Source organism: Lissotriton vulgaris, chromosome 10 (genome assembly GCF_964263255.1).
Source record: "Lissotriton vulgaris chromosome 10, aLisVul1.2, whole genome shotgun sequence".
NCBI classification, from domain to species: Eukaryota; Metazoa; Chordata; class Amphibia; order Caudata; family Salamandridae; genus Lissotriton; species Lissotriton vulgaris.
Genome location: NC_141698.1, coordinates 1,010,011,231 through 1,010,024,075, shown reverse-complemented (window position 1 = coordinate 1,010,024,075; position 12,845 = coordinate 1,010,011,231). Strand labels below are relative to the sequence as shown.

Genomic DNA, 12,845 nt, shown 5'->3' with positions numbered 1-12,845 from the left:
ACCACACTATAGGTTGCCCCCTCCTCCGTAGCCACGCTAGGAGGGGAGACAAAGCCAGTGTCAGGCGAAGTGTCTAAACCACTGGCTTCCCCAAGTTCACCTGCCCAGTCCTCATAAGACTGGCACTCACGTGTCAGAGGGTCCTCAGACCCCTCCCAATCTTCCTCATCACCCATCACCTGGTACTCAGGGTCAGTAAAGGATGGGGCCGGTTCATGGAAAGTGAACTCACCAAACGGCGTCTGAATCGGCGCCGTTACAGCACCGGAACCAGGTTGTGAGTGGCGTCGGGGACCGCGCCGCCCGAGGACGGCGCCGGAGGTGACACCTGTGGGGTCGGCGCCGGGGAGGTCGTTAAATCTACCGGCGACGACCCGGAAACGGATCCAGTGGGGCCCTGCGGCGCCAGCGGCGTCGGGCCGAAGCCCCCGACCCGCTAGGACCCCCAGACGGGGCTGCTGGGCCCCAAGGCGCCGCGGAACCCGTCGGGGGAGAGAGGGACCTCATGGCCATGAGGAACCGCTCGATCTCCCCCGGCGTCGCATTAGGCCCAGGGACCGGAGGGTATGAAGCCGGACGCGACGCCTGCGACTCAGACGGAGCCGTGTGGGCGGTGCCACCTGAACCCCCCCCCCCCCGGCCGCGTCGGGGGGAGTCGGAATAGCGATGACTTCTCTTCGACTTCTTGTGCATACCTAACGACTTCGACCCAGAGGAGTGATGTCGACTCCCGGAGCTATGATGGCTGCGCTCCCGCGACCGGTCCCCCGACCTCCGTCCGGACCGCGACCTCTCTCGGCGTGGGGCCGACTGCAAGAGTTCGAGTCGCTTACGGGACCGCTCCCGTCTAGCTTTCGAAGTAAGGGCCCGGCAGTCGAGGCAGGCCTTGTCGTCATGGTTGACGCAGAGACAGTGGAGACACCGACGGTGAGGATCTGTGACCGACATCAGTCGATCGCAATCTTCACAGGGTTTGAAACCAGGCATTTCCCTAATGGCACCGATCGGAGTCGAAGACTCGAAAAGGGTGATCAAAACATCAAGAAGAGTTAGTCAAAAAGTGACTAAGGTACCACTTTTTCCGGATCTGCTCTGCTGGCGTGGAAAAAAGAATAACTGACATCAGCACGCGGAGGCGGTGTCTAAGTACTCGGACGACGTCATCACGGCGCCGCCGACGACCGACGCTGAGCCCCAGACGACTCCTACCGACGCGCAAGGGTACTGCTACGCAAACATTTCCGGATCTAGTCCGACGCCTGGGGATATTCTAAGGTAAGGAATCTATCACTAACGTGTCTCTTTCAGATATGTGCGGGAGCTTCACCCTGCGGCACAGGAGTACTCTTACTACTCTCCTACCCACGGGACCCATAGTAGATTGGGAAATTTTCTCCTGCAAATGAGGGGATCCTAGATGTTATAAAGGTGGCCTACCAGGTGCGGTTTCTTTCTGAACCACGCCCCCCTTATAATGGAATGCATAGTGAAGAATCATTGGCTCAGTATTACTATGTGGAGGTTTAAAACTGAGGGACCCGGAATACACAATTGACGGATAGGGTGCACTCCAGGGATTTTTAATACAAACGGGCACATCACGAGTTCTCAAGGTGCACAATAGGGGAAATTAAAAGTAGTTGTCAAGGGAAGGAGCCTTGGTAAGACATGTGGCATAAGGAGGAAGCTAGAATGGGAGTTGGGAGTAAAGGAAGAACAGCTTGCAGGACTACAGCATCAGATGCAGGGGTGGGAGCACGATGAGGCATCACTGATAAGAGGCACACAGAGCGGTGGCAACCCTCTGGGATAGGCTGGACTGTCACATCTAGAAAGATTCTCCATAGAGAAGGAGATGGATCAGGATGGATGCCGGCTTGGTTACATAGGAGGGAATGCACACCACAAACAATACTTGCTCTTCTTGGCCCAAATGGTTCACTGGCTATGGGTCAGATGGCTTTTACCCAACTACTACGGGACCATCTCGCCAACATTTATACTGCTCCAAGACCAGCGGTGACTGGCGGAGTGGACGGATTCCTGGATCAGGTGACAATCCCCTAGCTGTCAGGCAGAGGGAGTAGGGGGGCTATAACTTTGGAGGATCTGGAGCAAACTCTTCGCGCCACTGGGAGCGGGAAATGTCCAGGCACTGAAGGACTATCGGTTTAGCATTATCAGGCTCACTCTCACACTTTGCTCCCAGCACTTCTGGAGACCCTTTTGAAAGCACATGAGTTCAGTGAACTCCCATCGCGTCTGCAGGAAACGGTTATACTTATGCTTATATATGCTTACAAAGCCGGACAAGAACCCTGTGGAACCGGGATCATACAGTTCGCTTTCTATGTTGAATGTGGATGTTAAACTGCTCACCAAGGTCTTGGCTCTCCGGCAGAGTTAGATAATTACACACTTAGTACAGGAGGAACAGTGGGGCTTCATACCAGGGAGGGGCACCAACATGAATTTGCGGCGACTGACACACGATGCATTAAACCCAGGCCTCTGCCTTTGGAGCGGCTCTAGTAGCCTTGGATATAGAGAAGGCGTTCAACCACCTGTCCTAGTCTTAACTCTGGGAAGTCCTACGTCACATTGGTCTGGGGGTTGAGTTCCTATAATGGGTGCAACTGTAAAGTATAAATCGCCCACTGCGATGATGCGGTTAAGTACGGCAGTAACTGAGGCCTTTTGTGTTAGAAGGGGTACCCGGCAAGGCTGTCCAGTGTAATGCCACTTGAGTTGTAAACATTACTTTGCACAAATGCTATAAATAAAAATAAATCTGCCTTTATATTAACAAAGTTTCAAGGCAAGTACGCTCTGAGTTCTAATTTTGATAATTTTCAACAATCTGCCATCATTCAAAAATGAACAAAAAAGAATGAAATTGCTTTTTAGTTGAGGTACAATGCACCCTAATACCAAGCCTTCGATAGAGAGAAAATTAAATGTCTTGCAACAAGCTAAAAAGTATTACGGACTGGTAAGGAGGAACATGTCTTAAATATATAAACTTGAACCAGTGTTTCTCTTCCTAAAATGAACACTGGCTATTTTAAGATTATCCTCCTCCTATTACAGGAACTTGAGTTTCCCTTTTGAGCGCTATGAATGATCCTGTATCCTCTCTCTTTTACCCCCGTGGGGTATCCTTCCCTTGCCCCCCAACCACCATTGGCATTCTACAGTGGACTACTACAGGCATGTAGTTCACTGTTAATCAGCAATAAATAAATCTGTTGAGACAAAGGACTTCCATCTCTCGTTGATGTACTATATAACAATTACAAAAACTCTAAAACTAAGACCATTTAAAAGAAGAGTACACACGATTAGATGTCAGCAGATTATGTTTGTGCTTTAATTTTGTGTCTTATTACAAAACAAGAGGAAGGTAGAATACATAAATAAAGAGTATTACATATACAGGTTGGTTTGGATAAAGCAAACCAAAGAATTTTTTTTTTTTAAACAATCGATATACGCATGCAACTGAAAATTTTGCACTAATAACTGCAGTCACAAGTAATCATTCTTTAGTTTTAGTTTTTCTAGCCATATTGTTAACTGAATATCAGTCCTGTTTTGATTTTCAATTATTAATAATGGACAAAACTTACTTGGTGGAGTGTTTAAGAATCGAAGATGTAGGCTTTCCACTTCTTCATCCACAGGCATGCTCATTAAGCCCCATCGCTGCCCCCTGTGTGTAGGCGTCATCTTTACACAAACATCCCGGTTGCCAGATGCTCTCACTCCGTCCAAAAGGCTAGCTAATAGGGAATCTCTAAGAAGGGAACAGAACAAATATTAGCAGGTTTCCAATATAAAATACGTATTACCTAATACAATATGGATTTTCTTTACAGATATCACCGATTAAGTGGTATTTAGCAGAGTGCTGTTTCGCAAACATTTAAATGAAAAACATAGGCTACAAAGAAGACCACGGTGCTTACCTTCAGTAACACTCTTTTTGGTGGATGGTCTATCTGAACACAGATTCCTCACCTTTAGAATATTCCTCAGATGCCACACTAGTTTCACCCTCAAGGCTTGCTAGGCCAAAGATAAAACAACTAACAAAATATCAGACACCTTGGCTTGCAAAGCGTCTGTCCTGCTGATGGCGAAACCGGTTAAAAAAAAATTCACAGCACCCAGCATGACATCCACAACTTTGGTTGTCAAATAAAATGCCGTCAATTGGCACCACTCAATCGCAATACATGGAGGTGTACACTGCGCAGGTTTGAGAGGAAAACCCTACAGTATTACTGTAACAGAAGACACTCCCAATGTGGTAGCCTTCTACATCCCGAACCTGCAGCTTCGCTCCACCGACCTCGCCCTGGCCACCGCCCCCCACATCCGTCGAGCGACAGCCGGCAGCAGATCGTTCTCCCACCTCACCGCAAAAGCCTGGAACACCCTCCCCATCCACCTACGACAGACCCAGGACCTACTGGCCTTCAGGAGACTCAAGACCTGGCTATTCAAGCTGTAGCAGCACACCTCCCCGCCCCCCCAGCACCTCGAGACCTCACGGGTGAGTTGTGCGCTCTACAAGTGTCCCGATTGATTGCACAGAGGGAAGAAACGCATACTCAGTTTTAAATATCACACTCTCCTGGCCTAATCTAGGCCACCAGGATGAATTGGGCTTGGTAGTTTGCAATCTTCTTCAGAACTCAGAGCAGAAGCAGCAAAGGTGGGAAGGCATATAGGTATCCCAGGTTCCATGCTAGTCAAAATGCATCTTCTAGGGAGTACCTTCGCAGAGGCATCCAACGTACAAAAGTTTATACACTAAGCATTTGATGGTGGCAAAAAGATTTAGCCAGGGTTCTCCTCATTGTTTCAATATGCCTTATGACACCTCAGGGTGCAGCTGCCATTCATGAACAACCAGGTACCGACGTCTCAGCCAAGCCTCTCTGGCATTCAAGGATCCAGCCAGGTGTATCACATTCAAATAGATGCCCTGATGTTTCAACCACCTGTTGAGCCTCCTGGCATATGCTGCAGGTCCCCACTCAACTAAACTTGTTGCATTACCAAATGGCAGGGGTGTTGTCCATGAGAACCTGTTCTAGTCTCTGCTTGATGGATGGTAGGAGAGCCATCAATCCAAGGTGAATGGCCCACAACAGACTGATATGGAGTCTAGGTTCTGCTAGAGGCAAGAGTCTTCTGAGGATGCATGAGGCTAACAGGACAAGAAGCTTCAGAGGTGCTCTCACTGAGAACCAGGACTGAGGCTGAAACATCAGGATGTTATGTAATTTATAGAGTGCATGACTGACCAGGCAGAGGGACGTCCCAGAGCTAGAACGCGGAAGGTAAGGGTATGAGAGGAGAAGCCGATCATTTAAAAAGTCAGATCTTCACTACCCTTCTAAAGGACAGGTCGATTAGGAGTGTTTCTGATAGAAAGGTGCAGAGAATTCCAAAGAGTTGGTACAAGCACCTTGAATCAGCGTCGTCCTACTTTGGATCTGCGGAGCATCACGTGCGCCAGATTTAGGTCAGGCAGAGCGAAGAGCGTGGTCTAGAATATAAGGGTGGCACAGATTGCTCAGAATCGCTGGGCCTACGTCTGCAAGAGTTTTGTGTGCTTTGAACTGTATTCTTTGCTCTACAGGCAACCAATGAAGGCAACAGAACAGAGGCTGAACTACACTTAGGCATGGCGAACAGTGTACGGACTGCCGCGTTCATGGTGCGCTGTAACCTATTGATCACAGATTTATCAGAGCCAAGCAGTAGAATATTGCAGTAGTCCAGCATGGCCACCACCTTAGCTTGGACTACCAGCTGGCGGGTGTGAGTTTAAGGACACGCAGTAAGCCGAAGCAGGTCTCTACCATGGATTTGGCGTGGTCCTCAAGGGAAAGAGTGTTGCTGAACCGAAAGCAGAGATTGTTTTTGGCACAGGAGGGGTGCCCAGCTTCGGCAGCCACCACTTGTCTCCCCGGAGAGGAGTTTCTGCCTAGTAGGAGGATCTCAGATTTTGAAGAATTCAGCTGGAGGCAATTTGCCTCCATCAAGACTGCTATGGCGGTCAGGTCCTCCCGGAATTTGTTGGCGTCCAAGCTAGTGTCCTTGGTAAAGGATAATACGAACTGCGTGTCATCTGCATATGACACCAGAGAGATATTACGGGCTTTGGCCAGCACAGCCAGTGGTCGAACACAGACATTGAACAGGGTCAGTTCAGTGCTGAACCCCGAGGGACGCCACAGCGTAATGGGTGCACCTGAGAGTGGAAGGGAGGAGCAATAACCTGGAAAGACCTATTGGACAGGAAAGATGTAAACCAGGCGAGGACTTTGCCACTGATAACATCCTGCTCCTCCGGTTGCAGGAAACAGAATGTGAGACCTTATCGAAGATTGGTTAGATCTAACCAGATAGGTGCCGACGTATTGCCCTCGTCCATGGATGCTCTGAGTTGCTCCGTGACTGCCAATTGGGCTGACTCCGTGCTGTGTCTTGGCCGGAAGCCATTTTTCGACTCAGTATGGAATAAGACTGTAGCTATTGCGTTAGAATGGTTTTCACATAGGATTCTGTTATTTTCCACAAAGAACAGAAGCAGCGAGATCGGACGATAGTTCTCTGGTCTAGAGGCATCTAATGACGGCTTCTTTAGTAAAGGAATTACTTTGGTGTGTTTCGGAGATTGAAGGGACTCTGCTGAAGATAGGCAGAGGTTGATGAGTTTCAAGCAGCTGGGAAGGAGGCAATCTTGGAATTTAACAAAGTTCTGGTTTAAGGGGATCTTCAGGAGACCCCAACTTTATCTTGCTGAACAAGGCCTTGAGGCCATCAGTCGTCAAGGGTGGGAGGAGGGGAGGGAAGGGAATAGAAAACATTGTGAGATCTCCCCTTGTCATGATTAATGTGTCATTCTTCAGCTTGAAGGTATCGTAGATGCCCGCCACTTTGTTGATAAAGTAGGTGGCAAGAGATTCACATTGGGCATTGGAGGTGATGGCGTTTTTCAGTTGTCACTGGTGCTTTCACCATGTCCTTTAACAAGGTGAAAATAGTTTTAGAGGGGTTATTGCTGGTATGGATTTTGTTAGCAAAATAAGCGGCACAAACTTTCTGTATCCGTTCATGACCTGCCTTCCTGGCCTTAGTGTATTCAAGTTTAGCAGTGGGACTACAAGCGCATCTCCAAGTACGCTCTAATACTTTACAGTTTTTCCTGTCTTTAGTAAGTGCCTCATTAAACCATATATGAGATCAAGCTTTCTTAGGATGACTCAATTTGGCTTGAATGCACTTTTCTAAGGCCATATTCATCCACTTTCCAACACAATTACTGGAAATCTCGATGTCTGTGGGAAGAACATGTTGTGCAGTGGCAAGAAAACAGTGAAAGGTGAAAAGATCTAGGTTCTACCAGGGGCGTTTGCATATCGCGTTACGGGGACCCTGAGGTTTGAGCCTGCTAGATGAAGCGAAAAGAGATTAAGAAGGTGATCAGTCCATGAGATAGGTTTGGATATCAGAGCCTCCTGGAACGAGATGTTGGACAGTACCGGGTCGAGGAGGTGTCCTGCCTCATTTGTCGGCCCTGAAACGAGTTGGAGTAGTTGACAGGCTGCCATATCATTTAAGAAATTACGAATGTCTGGGTCATTATCATGAGCTGGGATGGGGCAGTGAGATAAATAACGGTGATGGATCAAGCCCTGATCTTTGGACTGGGTAAGAGTGGTCTGTTTAACTCAGACACTCTGTTCATCACCACCCCCTTTTCTAAATCGTTTTTGGCCACTATAGGTGTGGCAGGCTATACTCAGACATGTGTCCCTTTCTCACTGCTCCATCAGGATTCAAGCAAGCCGGGCCGAAGAAGGCTGAAATGCCAGAAACCGGTCCCCGGTAGCTTGTCTCCTTTCTGTTGAAGAATTGGCTTGGTATCTTAGTCTGCCCTGTTCCCATGATGCACTGGGCCAGGGACAGACTGATTTGCATATAGCCAGGTTCTGAGCTGGGATGGGGCAGTGAGATAAATAACGGTGATGGATCAAGCCCTGATCTTTGGACTGGGTAAGAGTGGTCTGTTTAACTCAGACACTCTGTTCATCACCACCCCCTTTTCTAAATCGTTTTTGGCCACTATAGGTGTGGCAGGCTATACTCAGACATGAGTCCCTTTCTCACTGCTCCATCAGGATTCAAGCAAGCCGGGCCGAAGAAGGCTGAAATGCCAGAAACCGGTCCCCGGTAGCTTGTCTCCTTTCTGTTGAAGAATTGGCTTGGTAGTTTAGTCTGCCCTGTTCCCATGATGCACTGGGCCAGGGACAGACTGATTTGCATATAGCCAGGTTCTGAGCTGGGATGGGGCAGTGAGATAAATAACGGTGATGGATCAAGCCCTGATCTTTGGACTGGGTAAGAGTGGTCTGTTTAACTCAGACACTCTGTTCATCACCACCCCCTTTTCTAAATGGGTCATTATCCGACTCCAGATGGAGATTCAAAACACCAATAATGGTGAATAATGAAGGATCACAGTCCAAATGTCCTAGACTCCTTGCAACAGAGGAAAGGCCCCAAACCTCATTGTGTCCAACACAGTTCCTATATATTTTGCCAATTAGGTAGAAACCATCAAAGGTATATCAATAAGGGATGCCTACACATCTCCTGAAAGACCGGTCTATTGAATCCTCCTTGCATTCTGACAGCGCACCACACTAGTGCTGACTTCTCGTCCCAAGGAATCAGTAGTATCCAGATAGCACAAATCACATATTTATCTGCATCCCAAAACCGTCTTGAATGGTTTGAGCCAAGGAGGCCCTCAACTTTTCAAGGACACCACAGGAAAGATCTTGTTGGCCATGCCTCAAAGGATATGTGTATAATGACTTAGGAGGCAACTTGGGTTGACCGACCTCAAAGCTATGCTGGCCATGTCTATTATTGTGCATGCTCCTATCGTGTCATCATTCTTCTATGGTTACAGAACTTTCATGTAAGAGCATTCTATGGAACTTTGTATCTGACAGTTTCCTGGGAGCTGTTGGTGCTAATGGACATTAAACTACAGTTGACCTACCAATTCTAAGTGAGAAGAGTTACTTCAAATTGGCGACGAGGACTGACCATTAGCGCCATTTACCCACGTGTGCTGCTGCCCATAAATCGTGGAAAAATAATTTGGATGACAATTAAACACTTTATTGCTGTTTGGATCGATTGTCTTGGCGAAACACATGAGGAAGTGGTTTGAAGGTAAAAATTTACTGCAGCGCGTGACTGGAACAAGTAAGGAAGTTTGGTGTTCTACGTTGTAGCGAGAAATTTCAAGATCCGCAAGAAAAGTAAAGAGGATCTCTTTGTATGACTGTTAGCAAGCTTTCATCATTAAAAGGAAGTAAAGTGTGAATATTGCGACAGTTTGGCATGGCCATTGAGGAACGAAGTGACAAGTGAAAGAGTGTGTTTGTGAGTATCAAACGATTTAAAGGTTGACTCACTGTTAAAAGGCTTTGTGACATCTTCAGAGCCCAACGGTTTAAAGTGAAGTGTACTCTCTGGATTGCCAAGCTGGAATGATGACGTATTGGAACTGACAAGAGTATTGGTGATTGTTGATGTCGTCAGCTGTCCTGTATTCTACAGTGTCGAATGTGAAAACAGAGCGCATAATATGGAAAGTGGTCGCAACGCTCAGTACGTCGGTACGCAGCTAGGAAGTAACCAGGAAGTGAATGTTGTTGTTGTGGTGCGCAAACGCGTGCGCATTCTCTTCACATACGCTGCTTATTAATACGCGTGCGCATTCTCTGTCAGACGGATATCGCAGTCCATCTTTCAATTTGTAACCGGAAGGCATCCAGGAGGTGATCGCATATAAATAGTACGAGTGGGCATACTCTTCCAGTATTAACAGGTCGTGTGTGGTTTTGGGCAACGGTGATAAAGAACAAAGCTCACTGTTGAATTTCTTTTGGATTGCAACTTCAAGGTATTTTCACGGTCTCGTTTATTACAAGAATTTGGAAAATAACATTTTGTTTAAGTCAAACCACGGAGGGGTTTAAAAGCAGATTCATCGATATTCAGAGGAATCACCAAGTAAATGTATTATAGGGGACTATAAATAACTGTATTATACAACGGAAGGGTCTACAATACAACAGAAGGGTCCACAAGCAAATGTGCTGTTATTGTAAACAGTTTTTGTTTTACAGGTGTATGTCAAAGTAGTGTGGATGATTACAAGCTAAAAAAGTATTTTTTAGTGAAAGGTTATTTACACATTTATTACATTCAATTGGTTGTTAACATGCAGAATGTACAAGCACCTCCTCCATTTTTACAGCTCTCAGGGGATCCACCGGTGGTTTGGAAAGTGTGGTTTCGGGCATTTGAGAAGTATTTAGGTGCAATTGGTGGTAGTAGGTTTAGTGCAAAGAGGAAAAAATTTATTTCGGAACATAATTTGGGATTTGAGGGTCAGGCAGTTTTGGAACATCTTCCGCCCATAGTGGTAGGTGAGGGAGAGGATGAGTTAGATGACTTTCAAAAAATTGTTTTAAGTTTACAAAAAGAACAAGTTACTTACCTTCGGTAACGATATATCTGTAAGAAACATTAGTTAGTGTTAGATTCCTTACCTTAGAATATCCCCAGGCGTCAGTCTGGATCCGGAAACTTTTGCGTAGCAGTACCCCTGCGCGTCGGTAGGCGTCGTCTGCAGGCGTCCCCTGCGGCTCCGCGTCCGTCGTCGGCGTCGTGCGCCGTGATGACGTCGCTGGAGTATATAGACGCCGCCTCCGCGCGCTGACGTCAGTTCTTTGTACACAGCTTTTCCGCGCCAGAAAACGCAGAGCCATGAGAGAACCAACACTGGTGCCATTTAAAACTAGGGCCCTGAAAGGGATGTCCTTAACCCTAGGTATCAGTTCGCAGAACGGGGAGGATGGGTGGGTTCGGTAAGGAATCTAACACTAACTAATGTTTCTTACAGATATATCGTTACCGAAGGTAAGTAACTTGTTCATCTGAAAGAAACACGTTAGTGTTAGATTCCTTACCTTAGAATAGATACCCCAGCAATACCAACCCCGGTGGTGGGTCTGCGAACCAATACATTCCTACACCAGAAAGTCCTGGAGGACAGAACGGCCAAAGAAGCCATCCCTCCGGACTTGACTGTCCAGGCAGTAGTGCCTCGCAAAGGTGTGCAGCGAGGCCCACGTAGCCGCCTGGCAAATGTCCTGCAAGGGGACTCCCCGGCCCAGGGCAGTAGTAGCCGCCGTGGCCCGAGTGGAATGGGCCCTCAGCCCAACAGGAGGCTCCTTCCGAGCCAAAGAGTAGCACGCTTTGATGCACAGAACGACCCACCGAGAGATGGTTCGTTTACACACCGCCCGTCCCTTCTTCGCACCCACGTAGCCAACAAACAGTTGGTCATCCACCCGGAACTGGCGTGTGCGATCCATATAAAATGAAAGCGCACGTTTTGGGTCCAGACGATGGAGCCGCTCTTCATCCTTTGAAGGATGCGGAGGCGGGAAGAAGGAAGGGAGGGTGATAGACTGCCCGATGTGAAAAGCAGAAACTACTTTGGGCAGGAAAGAAGGTCTAGTCCTAAGAACCACCTTGTCAGGATGAATGGACAGGAAAGGGGGTTGGACAGAAAGAGCCTGGAGCTCACTCACTCTCCTGGCAGAGGTGATGGCAACCAGGAAAGCCGTCTTTAAAGTCAGGAGACGGAGAGGACAAGAATGAAGGGGCTCAAAGGGAGCACACATCAAAAAGGTTAGAACCAGGTTCAAGTCCCACTGAGGCATCACAAACGGAACAGGTGGATACATGTGTGTGATGCCCTTCAAGAATCTCGTGACAATCGGGGACTTGAACAAAGAAGGCTGATCAGGAAGCCTTAGAAAGGCTGAAAGGGCCGAAAGGTAGACCTTGATAGTGCCCAGAGCAGAGCCCTGCTGGGCAAGAGAGAGAAGAAACAGAAGAACCTCGGAAAGAGGGGCAGAAAGAGGATTCACAGCCTTTGCTGTGCACCATGCCACAAATCTGTTCCACCGACAGGCGTATACCGACTTCGTGGAGGGACGCCTGGCTGCCAGAATTACATCACAGACTTCAGGAGGCAAGTCAAATGGCCTCAACTGCCGCCGCTCAATCTCCAAGCATGGAGGTGGAGACTGGACAGGTTCGGGTGGAGGACCGTCCCCTGCTGCTGCGACAGAAGGTCCTCCTGAAGGGGCAGGCGGATCGGGGGACCGACTGACATGCTGAGTAGCTCGGGATACCAGTACCTTCGAGCCCAGTCTGGAGCCACAAGGATGACTTGGGCCCGGTCGCGCCTGATCTTCTTCAGCACTCTGGGCAGAAGTGGTATAGGCGGAAAGGCGTATAACAGACCGCAACTCCACTCGCGCCGAAAGGCGTCGCCGTGCGAGTGCCGTCTTGGAAACTCCAACGCGCAGAACTGATGACATTGCGCGTTCTCTTCTGTGGCGAATAGATCTAACCAAGGCTCTCCCCACTGCAGAAAGAGGCCTTGCGCCACGTCCGAGTTCAGACGCCATTCGTGATCCATCGAGCACCGACGGCTGAGTTCGTCCGCCCTGGCGTTCAGAGAACCTGCCAGGTGTTGAACCGTCAAAGTCACGCCCTGACGTTCCAGCCACTGCCAGAGGCGCGGAGCCTCCTGGCAAAGGGTCCACGACCCCACTCCGCCCTGTTTGTTGCAGTACCACATGGCGGTGGTGTTGTGGGTGAACACCTGCACTGCACTCCTGTTGACAAAGGGGAGGAATGCCTTCAGTGCTAGACGAATCGCC

The 12,845-nt window shown here is 48.5% G+C and overlaps 1 protein-coding gene across 4 annotated transcripts in view; it reads right to left on the bottom strand.

The window, feature by feature from the left end:
• The window catches only part of DNAJC13 (DnaJ heat shock protein family (Hsp40) member C13), a 1,694,551-nt gene that overhangs the window by 1,252,719 nt on the left and 428,987 nt on the right, over nucleotides 1-12,845 (bottom strand). For all 4 annotated transcript variants that reach the window (XR_015300721.1, XM_086942056.1, XM_086942057.1 and 1 more), the window contains exon 10: nucleotides 3,630-3,796. Coding sequence is in view for 3 of the 4 variants with exons in the window: in XM_086942056.1 (XP_086798182.1) it covers nucleotides 3,630-3,796 (167 nt within the window). In the remaining variant the exon portion in view is untranslated. The remainder of the gene's footprint in view (nucleotides 1-3,629; nucleotides 3,797-12,845) is intronic.